Consider the following 12,713-nt stretch of genomic DNA (forward strand, 5'->3'; position numbering starts at 1 on the left):
AATAATTTTCCCCAAGACGGCATGGACACCATCTCCTAAATTTCATGTACAAATTTCCATGTACAAATTTCCTTCCTAAGCCTTAACACGCTCGTCAACCTGTGTACCAAGCAATTGTTGCCACCTGCCAAATCCAGGCTCCTGTGGGTCCCTGCTCCTTCTAGTCCCTCCCAGGGGGGGTGATCAGGCCCCCTCTTCCACCCTACCAGGTGGGTTCCTCCTCACCTGAGCGCTCAGTTTCCCTGCCGTCCACTACCTGCTAACATGAAAGGTCTGGGCATTGAGAAGCAGAATCCTTCCAGAAGGGCGAGGCACCTTCCTCCCTCTAGAAGATTCGAGCCGAAGGGCCTCGGAGTAGTCCCAAATGGGACTTGTTTCCTCAAAGTGAGGAGTTTCCCGGCCCATGCACCAAATGTTGTAGCCACGTGTTCTGGGAAACAAACTCATTCAGAAGGACAATGCAGATAGTGGAGGGCAGTTTAATACACCGGCGGGCCCAAGGCAGAGTCTCCTCTTAGCCAAGGACCCCGACCAGTCTTTCTGAAAACCTTATATACCCTAAGTGCATGTGCCCAAACTCACCTCCCCAAATTCCCCGGAACTAGTCTGAACAAAGGAAAAGAAAGATACAATCAAAGTTAACCTGTGATTCATATGCCTTAAGCCTAAGTAGTTAACAGTGGACAATTATCCATAGGCCTGTGGTCATACCCCAATAAGCATAATAGAATTTATGATTCTATTCGGTTACACAGATAATTAGGGTATTCTTTTAGGCAACAGAGAGTCTAGGTACGAGCCCTGGGGCTCTTCCATTCAGGGGGCCTGGTTTTCCCGTTGGTGTGTCATTTCAATAGATACTGGGCATATGGTTCAAAGGCCACAGTCCAGCCCAAGATGAGAGTCCTGCTTTCAAGATGGAGCCTGTTCTGTTTCCTCCTTCACTTTCAGCGTATGATCTTAGGCAAGTCTTATAAGCGGAAATTCATTTTTTTCTCAAATGAAGGATGAATATGATACTGAATCTGCCTGCCAATGCAGTGAGACACAAGAGACGCAGATTTGATCCCTGGGTCAGGAAGATCCCCTGGAGTAGGAAATGACAACGCACTCTGGTATTCTTGCTGGGAAAATTCCATGGACAGAAGAGCCTGCCAGGCTACAGTCCATGCAGCCACAAAGAGTTGGACACGACTGAGCAACCGAGCACTTACTAGATTCACTGTGATAGCTGGAGTGAAAATGCTTCGTAAACTGTCAAATACCACAAAAGCGGGTCAGGGGTTTCCTGGTGGTCCAGCGGCTAAGACTCCACATTCCCAGCACAGGGGGCCTGGGTTCAATCCCTGGTAAGGGAACTAGATCCCACATGCTGCAGCCAAATTAAAAAAAAAAAAAAAGTGGGTCCGGCCCCAGGCCCTGCTTTGGGCTCTAAGCTGGAATCAGTCAGTCTCCACCACCTTGACTGTTACTAGTTCAGGCTATTTCAGGGGCTTCTTTCTCAAGGTTTTGTTTTCTTAGGGCTTTTTGTTTTCCAGCTTTTCCTAGCTGCCCGGCCTCTAAGCATGAAGCCACCCCATGAAGCTTTGCAACTTCCAGGACTTTTGCTCCCAATTTCTCTAAACTACATGGCTGAATATAACAGAAAGAGCGCAGGTCATGGACCTGACCAGGTGTGGGTTCAAATCTTGGTCCCGTCCTCTTGCGGACTGTGTGACTGGAAGCTAAATTAAGTCTTGTCATTTCTTTATCTGTTTCATATACCTGAAAAGCTGGGTGGTGGTATTAAACTTTTAAAAAATGGGAACAGCTTTAGTAAAAGGCCTCAAATTTAGCAGGAAGCATTTGCTGCCTTTTCCTTCTTGGCCCCAAATTACTTTACCTTAGGTTCCTGCTTCCTCCCACCCTTGGAGTTTGCTTTTGCAACTCCTACCAATTTCATTGTCTTCCCAGTACAGCTATTTGCATTTCTGAAAGGGTCCCATTTGTTTCTTATTTGTGCCTACCTCAAGTATTCTTAACCACGTCTGTTCTAAAGAAGGCTTTCCCCTCAGTGTTGCAGGCTGCTTTCTGCCCTGAGGTTCTGCTACGAGGCTCACTGAAGCCAGAAAATGGATGTTATTTCACTGCCTCAGTGTGCACTTAAATGTGAGAAATCTAACACATAATTTTAATGTTTGGAGTATCTGCCTTTGGCTTTCTCCTGGGCGTCACGTGTCTCTAGGTTCACTTTAAAGATGCATGGAGATTGGAAGTGCTTTTTAAAATAGGGACCGCTCCTCCATTGCGAGTTTGTGCTCTGTCCCACATCTTCTTACTGTCAACAGAGTTGAAAGGATTGTAAGTGGATCCAGCTGTTAGCTGTGTGGGGCTTGCATTTTCACCAGAGGCATTTTGTGATGTAATTGATAGTGCAGCTGGATGAAGAGCCTGGTGTTTGGTGTGTTCCTTGGGGTGAATGAATAGGTGTGTTCTGTACAGGGGTGATAAGTTGTACTAGTAAAACGTTAGGCTGAACATTACCTTTGCTGAAGGAACTTCTTTTGTCGCAGTGTAAACTGTCAGCAGGATTCAGGGAGGTGTTTACATTGGTCAATGTGCTGTATGTGGCTGTTTTTCAATAAAGAAGCAAGGTATTATTTACTCTACCAAAAACCTCAGCTAGGCAGTATTTGGTGAGAGTTACCCTAAGACAATAATATTATTGCAGTGCACTGGTTAGGACTCCGAGCTTCCACTGCAAGGGACACAGGTTCAGTCTCTGGTCAGGGAACTAAGATTTCACAAGCCACATGGCACAGCACCACCCCCCACCCCCCGCCCGCAAATTCACAAGAGTTTTGCCATGTAACAGTCGCCAAGTCCAAGCTCATACTGCTTACCTCTTGACAAGCCAATAAATGAGAGAGTGGTTGGGGCAAGGAATAGTGGCTTTTTCAGAAAGTAAGCAGACCAAGGAGATGGTGGACTTGTGTCCCCAAAAACCATCTTTCCCGAGTTACGAGTCAGGTTGTTTTTTATACCAAACAGGAAGGGTTGTTGGTTGCTGCAAACTTTTTGGTATGAGAATCCTGTGTTCTTACAACAGTCCTCCATGTAGGTTTGGTGACAATGTCCCTATAAACTTCCACCAAGACAAATGTTATTCTCTGTTCTGCAACTTTTTATCTGTAGTGAATGGAAAGTGTTATACCTTTAAAGGCCAGAGCCTTGAAAATGCCTGTATATTTCAGACCCTAGGCAACATTCCTATAGCAAAAGCAATAGGATACAAAGGATAAAGGAAAAGAAAGATCCAATATGGAGTCAGGTTTGCTCTTCCCTATTACATAATCTACAGCAAGGAATGTGCTGGTGCCATTGCAACTCAGGGAACCTGAATCAGGATTCCATGGTGCTAATTTGCAAACTGTTAAAAGATAAACTGAGGCATATATTTTAAAAATTAAGAGTTTATTTGAGCAAAAATTGTTTTGAATTGGACAGCATCCAATCTAGCAAATAGAAAGGAGCTCTGAGGAGCTGTATGAAATGAAAGACTTTATTAGGCAGAAGGGAGTGGGAAGAGGAAAGTTATCTGGCAAAATAAAAATGTAGGTTGTATTATTGCAAATTTATTTTTCTTTAAGGTAGCAGGGGTCTACCCAGCAGGTTACCTCACTACTGCTAATCAGATGGTTCCTGCATATAGTGGAAACTATAATTAAGCCTCGATTTGGTGATGCGGGGCTTAGCATAAGCGACTCCATTTTGGGCATGTTGTCTTTTTCTTTGTTTTTTCCTTTTTTTGTTATTGTTGTTTGTTCCTTTTTTTTTCCTGTTGTTTTTTAACTAAAGAGAGAGAGGTGCAGATGTACAGGAGCTGGTGGTAAACCCTGCTTGGAGAGGGCAGGAGGGCTTCACAGGGAGAAATGGGACTTTGCCAAGGATGAAAGCTGAGCAAGGATCTTTGAGGCCAAGGGAACCATAGATGCAAAAACTTCTGCAGTTAAGTAGGTGAAACACCAAGGTGAGTTTGGAGAAGTGTAAGCAATTAAACACATTTTTCTAGCCCATGTATTTCTACTTTAGCCTTCTCTTACCACCCATTTCTCCTCAACCCTCTCTGCCCTGGCTCTGCCATCCTGCCCCTCTAGGTTGTCACAGAGCACCAGGCTGGGGTTCCTGTGTTATACAGCAGCTTCCCACTAGTCATCTCTTTTACAGATGGTAGTGTATATATGTCAATAGCACTTTCTCAGTTTGTCGCATCCTCTACATCCCCTGCTGCGTCCACAAGTCCATTCTCCACGTCTGTGTCTGCATTCCTTCCCTGCAAATAGGTTCATCAGTATCATTTTTCTGGATTCCATATATATGCATCAATATACAGTATTTGCTTTTCTCTTTCTGTCTTACTTCACTCTGTATTAATAGGCTGTAGGTTCACACACTTCACTACAACTTACTCAAATTTGTACTTTTTTTTGGCTAAGTAATATTCCTTTGTATATATGTAAAATAACTTCTTATCCATTCATCTGTTGAAGGACATTTAGGTTGCTTTCATGTCCTGGCTATCGTAAATAGTGTTGCAATGAATATCGAGGTGCTGCTGCTGCTGCTAAGTTGCTTCAGTCATGTCCGACTCTGAAACCCCACGGACTGTAGCCCACCAGACTCCTCTGTCCATGGGATTCTCCAGGCAAGAAAACTGTAGTGGGTTGCCATTTCCTTCTCCAGAGGATTTTCCCAACCCAGGGACCAAACCCAATTCTCTACGTCTCTCCTGTATTGGCAACCAGGTTCTTTACCACTAGTGGCACCTGGGAAACCTGAATGTCCACAAGGGGTCCATGTCTTTTAGAACTGTGGTTTTCTCAGGGTATATGGCCAGTAGTGGGATTGCTGGGTCATATGGTAGCTTTATTCCTAGTTTTTTGAAGAATCTCCATACTGTTCTCCATTGCAGCTGTATCAATTTCCATTCCCACCAACAGTGCAAGAAGGTTTCCTTTTCTCCACATCCTCTCCAGCATTTATAGCTTGTAGATTTTTTGATGATAGCCATTCTGACTGGTGTGAGGTGGTACCTCATTGTAGTTTTGATTTGTATTTCTCTAATAATGAGCGGTATTGAGCATCTTTTCATATGTTTATTGGCCATCTGTGTGTCTTCTTTGGAGAAGTGTCTGCTTAGGTCTTCTGCCCATTTTTTTTTTATTGGATTGCTTGTTTTTCTAATATTGAATTGCATGAGCTGCTTATATATTTTGGAAATTAATCCTTTGTTGATTGTTTCATTTGCAGTTATTTTTTCCTGTTCTAAGGGTTGTCTTTTCATCTTGTTTATAGTTTCCTTTGCTGTGCAAAAGCTTGTAAATTTAATTATATCCCATTTGTTTATTTTTGTTTTTATTTCCATTGAGCTAGGAGATGGGTCAAAGAGGGTCTTGCTTTGATTTATGTCAGAGTGTTCTACCTATATTTTCCTCTAAGAGTTTTATAGTTTCTGGCCTTACATTAAAGATTTTAATCCATTTTGAATTCATATTTGTATATGGTGTTAGGAAGTGTTCTAATTCTTTCTTTTACATGTAGCTGTCCAGTTGTCCTAGCACCACTTATTGAAGAGGCTGTCTTTTCTCCATTGTATATTCTTTCCTCCTTTGTCAAAGATAAGGTACCCATTGGTGCGTGGTTTATCTCTAGGCTTTCTATTTTGTTCCATTGGCCGATTTCTGTGCCAGTACCATACTCTCTTGATGACTGTGACTTTGTAGTATAGTCTGAAGTCAAGTTCCACTAGTTCCATTTTTCTTTCTCAAGATTGCTTTGGCTACTCAGGGTTTTTTGTGTTTCCATACAAATTGTGAAATTTTTTGGCCTAGTTCTTTTGAAAAATACCTAGGAATAAACCTACCTAAAGGGATTAAAGACCTGTATTCAGAAAATTATGACACTGATGAAAGAAATCAAAGATGGCACAAACAGATGGAGAGATATACCATGTTCTTGGAAGAATCAGTACTGTGAAAATGACTGTACTACCCAAAGAAATCTCAGAAGGTGTTGTTTCAGTGGAGCCCTGGAAGATGTGAGAAATAGCCCATTATATGGATGCAAGAGGTGAGGAAGAGGGTGCTGGTGGTCTCAGGGATGGAGAAAGTGCTGTATACTTCAGAGACAGGACACACAGAACATGGGATGAGAAAGAGGAAGGAATCAAGCCAGGTTTCCTAGCTTAAGCAGCTGGGTCAATCCATGTCTGTTATGGGCACAGCCCTGGGCAGCTGGACAGGGGGACTGCATGACTCTCTGTGGTCTGCAGTCTTGTCCCCTTGGAGATGCTGTTACGCACCTGGTTCTTGGACTCTTTAATCAATAGAAATTGATAAGAAGCCAGACAAGAAACTCAGGCAAGGCTCTACGGGGACTCACGCTATAGCACGAGGGAGCAAAAGCAAGAAACAGGTGCCCTTGCTCGCTCTCCTAGAGAGAAGTGAACTGGTCCCCTGAACGGGGTGAGGAGAGGGGAAGGGGAAGGGGACCGAAGAGGAGGCCTGTGTGGTCTGCCCGCCCCCTTGGTGGTGCTGTGCACAGGGATCATGTGCAGTGACCTGCTTTTGCTCCAGGATCCTCAGAAGTGGCCCTTAGTTTGTGGCCTTTCACAATGTGTCTCAACTGCCCATGCATGTGGCTATTGTTAGTACTTTATAGTTTCTTTGTATTCTGTTGCTGGGGGAGGCATTCGTCCAGGTCCAAGTGCAGGCGCCCAAATAGAGGGTCCCAGGTCCCAGCCTGTCTCAGTTGTACTCAGTCTCTCCCCCTGGTCCACTAGGGGCCTTTCAGGCTCTTCTTTCTGTGCGCCGGCCCTGCTACTGAATTGCTCAACTTCAAAAAGATTGAGAAAAGGAACCAGTACAGTAGGAGCATTACAAGCTGGATGGATTTGTGAGATGAGACTGGCACCCAAATGTAAGAGAACGTTGTTCATCAGCTCTGCCATTAACTGTTACATCTGGAGAAAACAAAAACAAAATCAAAAGTGTGTACTGAGACGTTTAAGAATCAAAACTTCAGGATGTTCTGTATATGACATCTTTTTTTCATTATCACAGAGAAGTGAGTTGAATGTGCCATAAAACTGGCTGAAAAGTAATTTTCCTAATAGTGCTAATATTAATGAGGGTTATCTGGTCTTTGTCCAAAGTATTTGCAGGCAGGGATTCATACTTGTCTAAAACCTCAATTCCTAAAGCATTTCTTATGAAAATAGGAACATTCCTGTGCCCAGATTCTCAATAATAAAAGACACCGGGAGCGTTTTCAAAACTGTTGGCCTGATTTAAATTTCACTGGAAAACAGCTTTTTAAAACCAAGTTGTCTGTATGTGGCCTCCGTGTGATCACTTCTCACTGGCAGCTGGTAACTGCCAACTTCTGGTGGCTTGAGAAAGTGAGCTGTTTCCCACGCTCCCACACGGCAACCCAATCAGGATGTTTGTGCTGGGAGATGTTTGGATGGGGTTGGGGCAAAAAGGGCGAGAGACCAGCTGGACGAGGCTCCTTCCCCAACTGCCTTCTCTACAGCCTGTCCATGCTTTCCAGAAGACCATTGCTGGTGCCAGGAGGTGATGGAAATTATGTCACCTGAACACTTAACAGCCCATGAACTTTGGTAAAATGGGAGGGTTTTTCTAAGTCTCCAGTAACTCCCAAACCTGTTGCTCTTCTCCCTTCTCGGGGCCCAAATTGGCTCCATCAACGCTGAACCTTTTTACCTGGTTCTTGGCATGTTGTAGGGTTTCTTGTCTGCCCCTGCGCCCCTCCTCTAGGAATGAGGTCTGAAGTGACTGAATGATGAGGCCATGGGAAGAGGAGGGAGGGAAGGAAGTCACCTGGAAAACTCACAGGACTTCTAATCAACCGAACAGCTGCAACTCCCTTCCACGCATTCCCGTTCTTCCAGTCTGTAGCTTCTTGAAGTGCAAACTAGGGTGCCATATGCAAAGTCACTCCCATTGCAGTCAGGATTTTTTAAAAAATTCATGGACTCCAGAAGTAAAAAGACCACTTGTGTGGTGTTCTTTGCCCCCAGTGGACTGTGTATTAAGAAGGATATGTGTGTGTTAATCACTCAGTCATGTCCGACTCTTTGTGATCCCTTGAACTGTAGCCTACCAGGTTCCTCTGTCCTTGGAATTCTCCAGGCAAGAATACTGGAGTGGGTTGCCATTTTCTTCTCCAGGGGATCTTCCTGACCCTGGATCTCCTACACTGCGGGCAGATTCTTTACCACTGAGTCACCAGGGGAGCCCTGGAAGGATATAGGAGAGACTCAAAGCCTCATCCTAAGCCCGGTTTTGCAAGGAGGCCCAAGCATGCCCACCCCCAGGGGTCTGTGGTCCCTTCCCCATTTTCCCAGGGAATGTGGATTTTACTTGGGTAAGAACGCAGCAATATTTTCATAGGCTTTAGACTAGTTTCAGGAAATGTTAACTGGATTTCCCTGGTGGTCCGGTGGTTAAGAATCTGCCTGCCAATGCAGGAGACGTGGGTTTGACCCCTGGTCCTGAAGGACCCCACATGCCATAGGGCAACTGAGCCCGTGTGCCACAGCTGCTGAGCCTCAACTCTAGAGCCCCATGCTCTGCAACAAGAAAGGCCGCCACAGTGAGGAACCCAGCATTGCAACCAGAAAGTAGCCTTGCTTGCCACAACTAGAGAAAGCCCTCGTGCAGCAACGAAGATCTGGTGCAGATAAAAGAGAAAAAACATGATAGCTGATTTCAAGAAGTGGTAACTGATAACTGGTTTCAAGAAGGCTGAATTAAGTGGTTAAGTGAACACAGTGAACTAAGTGAATTAAGTGAACATAGTGATTAAGAAGGGTCGATTTGGAGTTGGTCTCCCTGGGTTCAAATCCTGGTGCTGCCACTTATTGGTAACTTTGGACAAATTGATTCACTTATTAATACCTTATTTTCCACTTCAGAAAAATGTGGATAATAGCAACAGCTATTCTTGGGTCCTTCCTCCATGACAAATAGCGAAAGTTCTATTTGACAACTTCATTGGCAAAAGACAGGTTTAATCGAGGTTTGATTCATTATCATACTCATTTTTCTTATTTTAGAAGAAATTCAAATGCAGACATCTTTGGGACCCCAGACACTGTGCCTGCTATCTACCTGGCGGGGCTGTTAAAAACACTCTCAGCTGAGAGTTAGCACCTTATTGCTTTTCTTGGCACCTTTTGATAACTGGTGAGGTTGAAATGGAACATGTTCCTCTTATTGGTCTTTCTTCTTGAAAACTGTTTGAAATACCCTTTGGCCTGCTTCCCATTGGAATCTTGATGTTCTTTTATTTACATATAAACTTTGTTTTCTGATCATGCACATAATACATGTATCTTGAAAAATTTGGGGAAAAAGCAAATTTATTAGAATAAAAATGACCCTCAGAACTTTAAAAAATAGTAATAGCTCTTCTTATGGGGTTCTTTTGAGGATTCACTATTAATAAGAGGTCTGGAACATGGTAAACATCCAATAAAGTTAGCTGTTGATGCAGGTCATTAATCTGTTCAAAGTAATGACAGCCTCGTGGCCCATTCACATTTACTTCTTGAGTCTCATTTGCTTATTTTCCCATCATCTGTTTGTGTTAGTCCTCCACATCCTTCTGGATTGTGGGTGCCTTAAAAGCAGAGTCTGGGTTGTGCCCATTTGTGGACCCACAGCTCTAGCTCAGCCCTGGTTTGTCATGATTAGTTCATCTGTTGAGTAAATTAAGGCAGGCTTTGATGATGACTTATGTTTGAATGGTGCTTTTTGTGCCACAAAGCACACACATAGGAAACCTAAGACTCGAAGTTTAGGACCCTTCCCCAAGTCATATGCCAGAGTCAGGTCCTGTGAGTCTTTTCTTTATGTATTTGTTTAGCTGGGTCAGGTCTTAGTTGCAGCTCCTGGGCTCTCCAGTTGCTGTGTTAGGGCTTAGCTGCTCCAAGGCATGTGGGATCTTAGTTCCCCAACTGAATCAAGCCTGTGTCACCTGCACTGCAAGGCAGATTCTTAACCACTGGATTATTAACCCAAGGTCTACGATTCTTGCCCTTGCTCCTTCCAGTATGCTGTCCTCTCTAGGAAGAGAGTGCTGAGTTTTATAATTCCAGATCATGGCTTTTGCTGATTCTGTTGTATTTGAATCTCACGTAGGTGAAATTATATAGCATGTATTACGGTTGTGTCTGGATTCTTTTGCTCAGCTTAATACGTGTGAGATTCACTCATGTTGTTTTATGTATTTTAAAAAATCACTGTATAATATTCCACTGTATGCTAAGACCAGAATTTATTTACCTGTTCTCTTGTTGATGGGTATCTGGGTGGTTCCCAATATTTGGTTGGGCTTCCCAGGTGGCTCAATGGTAAAAAAAATCCCTCTGCCAATGCAGGAGATGTGGGTTCAATCCCTGGGTCAGGAAATGGCAACCTGCTCCAGTATTCTTGCCTGGAGAACCCCATGGACAGAGGAGCCTGGTGGGCTATAGTCCCATAGGGTCATAAAGAGTTGGACGTGACTGAGCATGCACAAAATTTGGTTCTAAGTCTCTGCACTCCTTTTAATGATGCTTGGTTTTTTACAGGTCACCACAAATGGCATCATTGCCATGAGTGAACCCCCAGCCAAAGAAACCCACCCTGGGCCCTTCCCACCAACCTTTGGAGCAGTCGCCCCTTTCCTGGCGGACTTGGACACAACAGATGGCCTGGGGAAAGTCTACTATCGGGAAGACTTGTCTCCCTCCGTCACTCAGCTGGCAGCAGAGTGTGTCCAGAGAGGGTTCCCAGAAGTCTCTTTCAAGCCCAGCAGCGTGGTGGTTGTCACTTGGGAATCCGTGGCTCCCTACCAAGGGCCTAGCAAGGACCCCACCCTGGAAGGCAAGGTAAGCACCCGTCCAGGCACAGGGGCAAATAGTCTAATGCATTGGCTTTGCACACTTTGGTCTTCTGGTTTGTGCTGCTCTCATGTACACCACATCCATGTGATTGGTAAAGATAGGACATCCACAGCAAAATCTAATAAGCTATTTATTGCAGGTCTAAAATGTTCAAAATCTTATCTGCAGGATACCTAAATCTGTGTTGTAATGATGATCAGATGTAAAGAAAGCCAAGATCCCTGAGATAACTAGCCACATGGCAAGAACAGAGTTGATAAATTACAGCCCTAGATAGAGAATTTATTACAAGTTTATGAATATGCAGTGATAAATTAAAATAATAAAGCAGTCCCAAGGGATGTGAAGAACTAAAGATAAGACCCATGTTCTAGTTGGGGGGACAACCCCCCCACCATCTATTTGTACCATGTGAATGGTTCAGGACACAGGTTTCTTCATAAGCAGGGCTGCGGTTTCTTTAGATTCAGTGGTTGGGAAAGATGTTAGGGTATGTAGAGCTTGGACCTGCACTTAGAAGGGGAATATTTGAGCAGGTCAAGAAGCCCTCACTAGTTCTGAAGTGAGACTTTAGGACACGCTTCAGTTTCTCCTTGGAAAAATAATTTCACTCCACCATTATTTAAGTTTTGTACCATGACAGGGTAGAGTACAACTTGAAAGGTCCAAAAGCATCTTTAAATGGAGGAGATGGTCCAGGCTGGTGGTTCCCAAAATGTGTACCCCAGAATACTGTTCCTACAGACAGTCCTTGAGGAAAAAGACTCCTTGGGCCAAATAAGTTTGGGAAATGCTGAAACTATAGGTACCTCTTAGTGTCTCACTCTGGAAAGCCCTACGGTACAGACACCTGCTTAACTTAGTTTGATTTAGTCATCCCTAAACCTCTTGGCTGTACCATTTTCCCTCCCAAATAGGACACATTGTGTCCCATAGAGCACACTTTAGAGAAATCTGACACGTTTTGCTTTGCCACCTGTACCCGCCTGAGTGGCGTGCTTGAAAACTGTTTAAAACCTTCAGTTTCTTGGGACTTCCCTGGTGGTCTAGTGGTTAAGACATGCGTCCATGACAGGGGCCTGGATTCCTTCCCTGGTGGGGGATCTAAGATCCCACATGCCGCATGGCATGGCAAAAAAAATAAATCGATAAAGTAGAAGCTGAAATTTCTCAAGTGTGCATGCTCTTTACTTGAGTGATAACTGCCTGGCCCATTGTATAGAGCTCTTGCCTGCCTCGGGGGCCCAGTCTCCTCTCATCCTGACTTCTCTGCTCCCCGCTGTAGCAGCTAGACCAGATTATTGGCAATCCCCTGATGAGGCTTTTTGCTTGTTTGCTTTAGCCGCAATCTCATCACTAGCTGTGCCCTGCCTGTGATGGCCTCTCCCTGACCCTCACTGCGTTAAGCGCCTGCTTGTTCACTCAGCCTCCTGCCCCCGCCCCTTCCAGCACTGGGCACTTTGCCTGCACGCAGCTTGGTTACAGAATCCATTCTTTAGTTTGGGAATGTTTTGTTCAGATGTCAGTCTTCCCACCTAAACTGTAAATTCTCAAGTGCCAGGATCATGTATTTTTATCCTTCGTCTTCACAGTGTTTGGGGCAATGTCTGGTGCACAGGAAAGGTACGAACATGAAGGAATACGTTCTCTGCCCGATTCTCATATGCTGGCTCACATAGTCCTCGTAACATTTCTGTGCAGTAGGTGATTTTCTGTCCATTTTACAGATTCAAAAATCAAGGTTCAGAGAGGTTAGGTAACA

The 12,713-nt window shown here is 44.3% G+C and overlaps 1 protein-coding gene across 1 annotated transcript in view; it reads left to right on the forward strand.

Moving 5' to 3' along the window:
• The window catches only part of NID1 (nidogen 1), a 99,124-nt gene that overhangs the window by 20,690 nt on the left and 65,721 nt on the right, over positions 1-12,713 (forward strand). Inside the window, exon 2 of the mRNA XM_068981722.1 lies at positions 10,637-10,936. Coding sequence (XP_068837823.1) covers positions 10,637-10,936 — 300 coding nt within the window. The remainder of the gene's footprint in view (positions 1-10,636; positions 10,937-12,713) is intronic.

Source organism: Capricornis sumatraensis, chromosome 10 (genome assembly GCF_032405125.1).
Source record: "Capricornis sumatraensis isolate serow.1 chromosome 10, serow.2, whole genome shotgun sequence".
Classification (NCBI taxonomy): Eukaryota; Metazoa; Chordata; class Mammalia; order Artiodactyla; family Bovidae; genus Capricornis; species Capricornis sumatraensis.